Source organism: Zingiber officinale, chromosome 7B (genome assembly GCF_018446385.1).
Source record: "Zingiber officinale cultivar Zhangliang chromosome 7B, Zo_v1.1, whole genome shotgun sequence".
Lineage (NCBI taxonomy): Eukaryota > Viridiplantae > Streptophyta > Magnoliopsida > Zingiberales > Zingiberaceae > Zingiber > Zingiber officinale.
The window spans coordinates 104452112-104461309 of record NC_055999.1 but is presented as its reverse complement, the minus strand read 5'-3'; the positions used below and the strand labels follow the sequence as shown (position 1 = coordinate 104461309).

At 36.6% G+C, this 9198-nt stretch overlaps 1 protein-coding gene across 2 annotated transcripts; it reads right to left on the bottom strand.

The window, feature by feature from the left end:
• Positions 1 to 276: 276 nt before the first annotated feature.
• Positions 277 to 8221, bottom strand: LOC122006666. 2 transcript variants are annotated; one of them, XM_042562244.1, is made up of 13 exons: positions 8046 to 8221; positions 7818 to 7960; positions 6607 to 6810; positions 6312 to 6493; positions 2454 to 2580; positions 2184 to 2378; positions 1666 to 1905; positions 1448 to 1512; positions 1321 to 1372; positions 1140 to 1238; positions 1027 to 1064; positions 794 to 859; positions 277 to 706 (listed from the first exon to the last, which is right to left on the bottom strand). In XM_042562244.1, exons 2-13 carry the CDS (start codon positions 7914 to 7916, stop codon positions 421 to 423), a joined length of 1653 nt encoding a protein of 550 aa, XP_042418178.1. In that variant the 5' UTR covers positions 7917 to 7960; positions 8046 to 8221; the 3' UTR covers positions 277 to 420. The 2 variants fall into 2 exon arrangements, with proteins under 2 accessions (XP_042418178.1, XP_042418179.1); XM_042562245.1 differs by having other exon boundaries at positions 7818 to 7928.
• Positions 8222 to 9198: the final 977 nt, after the last annotated feature.

Below are 9198 nucleotides of genomic sequence, written 5' to 3'. Positions count from 1 at the left end.
CCTCGCCCCTATTTTGGCCGAACGGACAACCCCCTCGGCCCTTGGCCCCTGCCAATCGGACTCCCGCTCGGCCCTTCGGTCTTCCTGCCTGGGCGTCGGAAACATGAGCCCATGGATGGGTTTATCTATAGCTCCGTTCGGACCTACCTATCCGCTCAGCTCGGCCATCCACCGCACAGCCTTTCATCGGTCCTCAGGCTGAGACCCTTCAGAAAGTGGGTCCCCCTTTCTTACTGCCGGATCAGTTCCAATAGTGAACTAAATAAAAACAAGAAATAATCAGATTAAAAAGCTCATAAGACAACTCCTTGGAGTAATGTGATTGCCTGAACCGAGTTCAGTAGCCAACAGGATTACAAACTCAATTTCAAATCTTAACTCTCTCAAGACGTTTGATAATGCCTCCACATCTCCAAATCTTTAGTTCTCTTGTTTGGAATCTAAACTTGTCTTTGGTTCGATACCACTTGCATTCGGGGAAGGTATATCCTTTGGCTTTTGGTCCAGTTTCGATAACTCTTCATCAGGTTTACTTCTGTGTGTATCTTTATCGTCAACTGTGATTTTGCTTTTAGGTTCATGTGTGCCATCGAACAAAGGCTTCTTTTCAACCTTGGGAGAAACATCTTCCTTGGGCTTAGATTGCCCAGAGCTTCCAACTTTAGGTGGTCGGCCTTTTCGCTTCGGCAGTTCAGAACTTGCAGGACTGAAATTTGAGCCAATAGCTACTTAAGGGAGTGATTCAGAAATGGCATCATCGGAGAGGAAATGCGTTTAAAGAAAATTAATCAACCTTTTTACTGCTGTCTGCACACATATTTCTCCTGCTGTAGAATTTGATTTTATCTTTGCTGCTTTGCTGGGATGCAAAAGATCCAACAAGAATGTATCGGTGAAAAACAAGTAGGTCATGAGCAATTAACATATTAGATAATAGCAACATATAGACAATCAAAACATTGATTGATGCTATGTATATCCTTAAAATGTAAACTAATGCAGCAAAAAAATCGAAGTAGCACATACTCGTCCAGAGAAGCATCATTAGCATCTTTTGCATGTTCCTGAAGAAAATAAATCTGCTAAATTAGATGTTGACAAATCACACAACTAAAATGATATTGGACAAAACAACTTACAGTAAGATCAGACGTCGGGGATGTTCTTGTTTCACTGGCAAACATCCAACGCTCTTCCTTGAGCATAAGTGTCTCCACATCCCCATCATCATATAAGATCTGAAAGTGTAACAAAAATTATTAACAGACGAAACAGAAGAGAAAACCCATTGAGGATTCTTCAATTTAAAGTGCCCAACACCTTATGTTTTTTAGTGAGGTGATTGTACTGGATAACCTTGCCAGTGTAGAACCTGTGAATCAAATTCGTAGAAATTAAAATTTTGACAATTTCTAACTGAAAGATATACATATATAGGAAAACTCACTGCTGATCCTCTGGCCACCATACTTGAACTCTATCACCAAGTAATCTTTCATCTAGTTTTTGCATCTGAGCCAGTCACGAAACTGGGTCATCATTATTATATTCAGAAGCAAAATGTAACAAAAAATTATCATGACACTGATAAGATACAGAGACACTAGCTGTAGGACATATTTGGAGATGAGGTTAAGCTACAATGAAAATTTACTGCACAAATACCTTCTGCCTCATCTCTCCTGCAACATCTTTCTCAAAATTCTGTTTTGCAGATGAAACTTCGCCAACAATCTTACGCTTGGCACCTGCCAGCATTTTTAATTTTGTTCCTGAATTATTTGAACCACGTGGACGACCTACTCTTGATCTTGGTTTGTTAGAACTCTCTGTGGGGTTTAGATTTGGGGATGTAATGTTAACAGTCTCACCATCTGAATCCTCTCTCTTTGTATTTGCCAGTTCCTTAAGATAAAATGCAAATTGTCATTTAAACAAAAAAATAAGACCTCAGCCAACAAAAGGGTTCACATAAACTAGTAGAGTACAATGTATTGATTTAAACTTAAATGCAATTTCCTGGCAATCACACAAATCATCAACATTTTAAAAACCCTATTCCCTGTGCGGAATGTTCACTTTAAATTTCAAACAGTGGCTTAGGATGCTGCAAATAGAAAGCTATAAACATAAATGACAGCTTCATTCAATAAGAAAGATCTCAACTATGTCTAGAGAAACACCTCGACATTGGCAGAATTTATGGCTTGTTGCCCTCTAAAACCAGACTTGCCTTCGACTATGGAAGCAACAACTTTGCTATACTTTCTTAAGAAAACATTCCTCGGCTTAGCGAATTTCCTCAAGTGTGGTTCTAGTTTTGGGGCACAATCAGTGATCACTCTTTCTGCAAGCATGCGAGCAATTGGTAATGTGTCCTGAGCAGAAAAGCAAAAGCATAAAAAACTAGTAAAGTCAATAGATAAAAATAGGAATTTGGAGCAATATTTTACTTTATTATCAATTTTAACAGCATCCAGAAGACAGAAGAGAAGCTCTTGGGAGATGTAATCACTTTCCTCCAGTAAAACAGTCATAATGGTCTCCATGGAGGAGAAGATGATCTCACTATGATTTGGCCTGAAAGTTCAAGGAAGAAGATAGAATTATACAGCAAGAGAAACAGACATGACATAAGCGATGATCATATAACAGGTAAAATGAAGCAAAAAATGAATATGAAGCAGATAGAAATGACACTGAAATAGAGCTTATTGAACATGCTATCAAATGAATGTAGTGCTCACATATGAGAACAGGAGGAATATTGCTATTTGTAGCCCTTGTTGCATAATTTGGAAATCCCAGGCCCTATAAGTTAAGAAACCCCTCTCCCAATTGTCACTCTAGGATCCATGGGAAGAAGTACTAATACCAAGAGAGTAGGATGGCCATGAAAATACTAATAATAATCTGAGATCAACTTCAATAATTTCTGGGCCCTTTAAGTAAATGCTGCACTCTTAGATGTGTACTCATTCCGTGCCAAATAAGGAAGTGCAAGACACTAAGTAATAATTTAACAATGAAGATGGAAGAACATAAAAGTAAAAAATGCGAGAGAAAAAAAAGTTTTATCGTGTTGAATGTTGTTAACACTCATGATTAAAACAGATAATTGTTACACTCAAATCATCATCTACAAGAAATGTATTTTATGCTTTGCATTAAAACAATTTTCTTTGACAGAATTTATAATTCATTACTAAATATAACCTTACATTCTTTTAAAGCATCAAAAAAACATGCAAAGCATTTCTCAGTCAAGAATACCTTTTTCATTCAATTGATTTTTGAACTTTCAACAAAATAAATAAACTAGGATGAGCCTTCTTCATGAATAGCTATTAAAAAGATAGGTGGGCAGACCTAATAAACTACGGTGGACAAACCTAATAAACTAGGTTGATTGAATGAGCTAATTGAAAAATAAAGCATATTTGAAGGAATTGCTATCAAGATCCACTAGACAAAGAAATATAAATTTAGTCATACCAACTGATATGATTAAAATCATAAAAAGGTTATTTAAATAAAAATAAGGAGAACAAGAAAGAAAAACAATTTTTTATTTCATATGATTTGAATAATTTAGATATACACTTAAATTCAAGGTTTCTAAGAAGCAGACACAAGTCATCAACATACTATATAGTGCATATGTGATATGTAAGAGAATATTATTAAAATATTAAATATTAAAGGGCAGCCCGGTGCACGAAGCTCCCGCTATGCGGGTCCCGGGGAAGGATCCATTGTACGCAGTCTTACCTGTTTTTTTGCAAGAGGCAGTTTCCAGAATTCGAACCCGTGACCTTTTGGTCACAAAGTAACAACTTTATCGTTGCGTCAAAGCTCCCCTTCAATAAAATCGACTAGGATATATATATAATAAAGTAATTAATCAACAAATTCAATTCTTGGCAAAGACAACCATTTAATAAAATCGACTAGGATATATATATTATAAAGTAATTAATCAACACATTCAATTCTTGGCAAAGACAAATATGCATCAATCATACAAAGCAAACATGTGAATTATAATAATCATTATTAATCAACAATGTAAAAAAAATTCTATATGTAAATGTAAGTAATATGTATATAATAAATATCTAAAATGTTTATCAATTGCAAAACAAGTGTTTAAGATAAAACTTACATGTTACATACAAGCTGCCAAAAGTATGATAGTTTGGGGTTTCAAGTTAATTTGGTTCCATCTAAATCAATTTAGACAAACTATGTTATTAGAATTGCATATGCAGATCACATACTCCATATATGGCCCACATATGCACCTTGCTTCCTAAAGAGACCATAGACCCAATGTGCTATACAATTAATCCCTTCTAAATCCGTCTTCATGGTTGCATATGCAACCCAAGCAGCCGCTTCTTTAAATCATGATGGAAAATAAAAATGAATCTTTTAGTTACACTAAAATCACATATAGTTTATAGTATGTTGTATTAAATTATTTAAGCATTACTACTAGATAACTAACATACTCTTAGATATTACAATTATGATCAAAAAATGCCAAATTGTTAATAGTATATACTACTAATAAACAATAAGTGCTAATATTACCAGATGAATAGTTAGTACACAACCATTACTTATTAATCAAAATATCATGTTATTCATATATAATAATTTACTAAATTATATCAGATTATTGATACTTTCATTTCATATTGAACCTATTATTACATATACTCATTAATAAATATTTTTTTTTATTAACAATATCATCTTATTCATAGATGTAGGTCAAGTCAGTTAAAATCACATAAGTTAAGAACCTTCAGGAATTGAACCTTAGAGATAACCAACCCAACCCGCAATGTTAGTGTCAACTAGCAAGCTCTATCCTTGCCGCCATGGTATGCCACTTGCCTCAACCATTTACCTCATACCAAGTCTCCACAAACACCAAATTTTAGTGCAAACCCAGCATCCAAAGCTTTGCTGCTTGCCTCTGCCAAAAGCAACATCAAGCACATGCTTCACCCCATTTTGACTTTACCTTAAGTGCACCTTCTCCCCCTTTACCCTTTCTTTTTTCTCTACCTTTCCCTTTTCAGCCCGATTCTAGTCTAATTTTGTTCACTTAGGCAAGTTAATTCTGTCGATGGATGTTAATTCTGAAAATGGGTATATTTCGTTGTCTCTTGATATCTCAATAAAGCTTTGTGAGTTGTGCAAATTTTAGAGAATGAATGGACCAGCTGTTATCCAACTTGGCCAATCTGAAGCGGGATGGATTATCATTTCAAACTAGGAATGCAGAACTATGGAATCACACATTCAATGTGGCATTGCATATGCAAATATAGTCACCATAAAGTGCAAATGTATTTTGGAAACAGGTAAATTTTCTTAGTTATACAATGACAACTCTAGTAATTAAGGATTAGTTTTTCTTTCTTGAGAAGGTGATGTAGATTTTTAACTAAAACGAAGTAGAAAGCATACAACACACACGACATACTTTCAATGGTGTGCTCTCTAGGCTCGACTAAAGCCCCTAAGTTTGCAAAGTCCAAGGTACTTGGGCGATGGCTCTCCTAGTTGCAGGAGGCATTGGTTCAATGTTTAGAAAGCCTCACAATAAACCTAGTGAGAAGAATAAGACGAGAGATGCAAAATTTGAATAAATTTGAATGAGACTCAGAACAACCAACAAGCACTAAATTAGTCAATTTGTGTCACAAGCCGCTTGGTCACAACTCTCCTGGCCCACTAGTCATGCTCCATCTAGAACGAGATCGGGTGGAATGGGGTTGGTTCAGGCATTCGTGGGCATATCACAACCCCTAAACAATATTTTACTTTTTATCTATTTAATTTTACATATTAACTTTCCTCCCTAAAAAGTTATAAAAGTTAAAATCTTATCAAATTATTTTAAATATGTTTAAGTAATATAGACAAATTATTATTATAATATTTGAGTTTTCTTTTATTGCTCAATTTATGAGCTAGTCCAAGTACAACCCAGACCAATTATGCCCAGACTCAGGTTGGGTTAGGCTGATTCCATTGTGGATCATGATTGGCACAGCCTGATCCAACTGACTAACTCAACCTAGACATTGTTCATTGACACCACTAATTGTCATACATGAATAAAAACATGATAAAAATACCAAAGAAAAAATTGATAAATGCAACATTAATCTTCAACAATTATGGAAGGATACAATATCAATGAAGCAATTATATGATGATATATCTCACTTTACTAAAATCGCAAACAACTAAGAAAATAATATTGTTAAAATAAAACTACAAACCCTCACCGAATTGTTCTAAGGAAAATGCGGAACATATTCAAAACCAGAGCATCACATTCAAGATCCAACATCACAACAAACGATCGAACTTTGGCAAAGGTGTCAAGAATAGAAACCCTCCTAAAGAATGAGTCACTGGATATATCATCCAATTTGTCAAGTGTGTCAACAATGTTCTGGAACACCTCCTACATGATGGAAGAAATAAAAGATAACAGATAACTATTTTAAGAAAAAAGAAGTTAAATTTATGCTACTGTAAAAGATGTTCATTAGATAACTGGACTCCGCATATCCAGACCTTCATTAAATCATCATTATATGGAGCTTCAGGGGCAGTGATTCTGGTAATCTCATTGGTACATGAAGCGACTATCGCTTTCACATTGTCATCTGAATGACTCAAAAGCCTCTTGTCGACCAACATCTTCATGGCAGGACGAAGTGCATCTATAATTGACTGACTTGGTGATTGATGGACTCTTGTTAAGAGACTCTCAGTTTGCTGAAATCAGAAGGCAATATCTAAGCAAGACCATGTGCCAAAGATAAATAATACTATAAAGAATGTTCCAAAAAAAAAAAAAAAATCAGATACTATCAACACAAGTGTGTGACACACTTTGCAAACAACACTAAACAACATTCCTAGTTTGACACGCATACTCAACAAATTAACAGATTTACTTATTGTGCAGAAGGGGGATGTATTAAAAAGTAAGAAAGCGTCTATTTTGTGATCAATGTAATAAGTGGCACAAGAGGAAATATTACTTTCGCATTAATTTAGTGTAGGAAGATTTAAAGTAGTACCATGAACCTAACAATCAATTTTCATACTAACATTTAGATCTCAATCATCTCTAAACTGGCGTAACAATCCATTTTCAACTAAGTGACAATAGTCTAGGTATATTTCACATCTCTAAACTGGCACAAGATAAAATAAAATAATTATCAACAACGTGACAAGCATATTTCACTTTTAATTAACCTTCTGAAGTCTTGATTAATTCTATCAGAATGTAAAATACTAGCAAGATTGTTGATAAAGTTTTGCACTAATATTTAGATCTCAAACAACTCCAAATTACCTGTGAAAAACTTCCCATCACAGATTCTGTATTTTCTTACAGAATTACAGAAACATAGAAGTTAACTTCATGTCTTCATCAATAAATCCAAATCGAATAATGGATTGTTCTATGAAAGTTTCCTTAGATGTCAAACAATAATAACCAAAAAAAAAACTCTTATGCTAAAAACGACTCAATATAGAATGAAATAGAAATTAGTAATTAGATAGAATATAAATGCAAGTGCAATGTTACCATCATCCAAAAAAAAAAGAGAGAGAAGCACTATAGGCATATTAGATACAAATATCTGACAAGTGCGTAGAACGACAAAGAGAAGAAAAAAAACAATCTGAAATGAAAACGGTGGAGAAAACTCACAACCAATCACTCTATTTGGAACGGATAAAAAGGGAGGATCTCAAGTGGGTCTTACGTCGAGGAGGGAGAGGAGATCGTCGACGTCGGTGGGAGGAGACTCAAGCTGCTTCCCGACTTCTCGAAGACCGTCCACCAATTCCTTCTCGGAGGTCATTGATCCGGATTTCTGAACTCAAAAACTCAAGTTCAAATCAAACCCTGGAAAAAGAAGCAGAAGAAGAAGAAGAAAAGGTGGGGGAAGGGGCAAAGGGCGGAAAGCGGGCGAGGGCGAGGGTTTCGTTACCTACGATGGAGGAGGAGAGGAGAGCGGAAAGAATCAGGTAGATTTCCGATCTCCGCCTCTTCGCCAACGTCGCGCTTCTTGCTATAGCTGACACAACCGTTTCAGGTTGCAGAGTGCGGCTCGGCGAGTGGAAGGAGAATGGCGAGGACATCTTTTTATTCTCCCTTTGAGCAGCGGCGAGCAGGGGGGTTTAAAGATTTTGTAAAATATCCTTATCGTTTGATTGTTAAAATAAAATGAATATATAAATAAATATTTTATTTTTTTATTATTTTCCATGAAGACAGTAATATATATATATATATATATATATATATATATATATATATAGTTTTGTTAAAATGCGGACCTTGGCGTGCGGATTCGTCCGCAACCACATAATTTGATTTTTTTTTAATATTTTGTTTATTTTTTAAATATAACTTCTTCTCTATTTTTTCTCTTCGTTCTCGCCGAAACAAATGTGCTCACCGCGCCTCCTCGCGCACCCGCCACCCGCCCTGCCCACCTGCCATCTGCCCACCGTCGGCGGCCTCCGGCCGCCTGGACCCACCCACACTATAGCCCAAGGGGTGAACCCGTCGAGGATTGCGGCCGGACTCCGGACGCTATCGCGACTAGACGCAATCGTGCCAGATTCCGGCGAGATCACAGCCGGAATCCGGCGCGGCCGCAATCGCGACCGGAATCTGGCTGCGATCGCGCCGGAATCCGGCTGCGATCGTGCGCCGGATTCCGGTCGCGATCGTGTCTGAAATCTGGCGTGATCGCGGCCGGATTCCGGACGCGTCACGACCGAACGCGAGGCTGCCGGGCCAACAGCGGGGGCGGTCGGTCGGCGACGAGGCGCGAGGCCAGCTGCGGAGCTGCCGGTCGGCGGCAGGGCGCGAGGAGGCGCGAGGGTGGAGCCGCGGTGAGCTTCGGTTGCAAGAACGAAGGAAAGAGAAAAAGTTTCATTAAAAAAAGGAAAATAAAAAGCGGTATTAAAAAAATGACGTGGAGCTTAATCCGTAGCAATCCGTAAAATAAGGTCCGTAGCATAACAACATTGTATATATATATATATATATATATATATATATATATATATATATATATATATATATATATATATATATATATATATATATAATTAATATTAATATTTATATAT

Bases quoted from the DNA above. Each gene is read 5' to 3' on its own strand.
- LOC122006666 (XM_042562244.1), bottom strand. From the start codon at position 7,916: ATGACCTCCGAGAAGGAATTGGTGGACGGTCTTCGAGAAGTCGGGAAG. The intron at 6,811-7,817 runs GTAAGACCCACT...TTCTGATTTCAG, and splicing joins ATCTCCTCTCCCTCCTCGAC to CAAACTGAGAGTCTCTTAAC. The intron at 1,513-1,665 runs GTATTTGTGCAG...TGACTGGCTCAG, and splicing joins CAGGAGAGATGAGGCAGAAG to ATGCAAAAACTAGATGAAAG.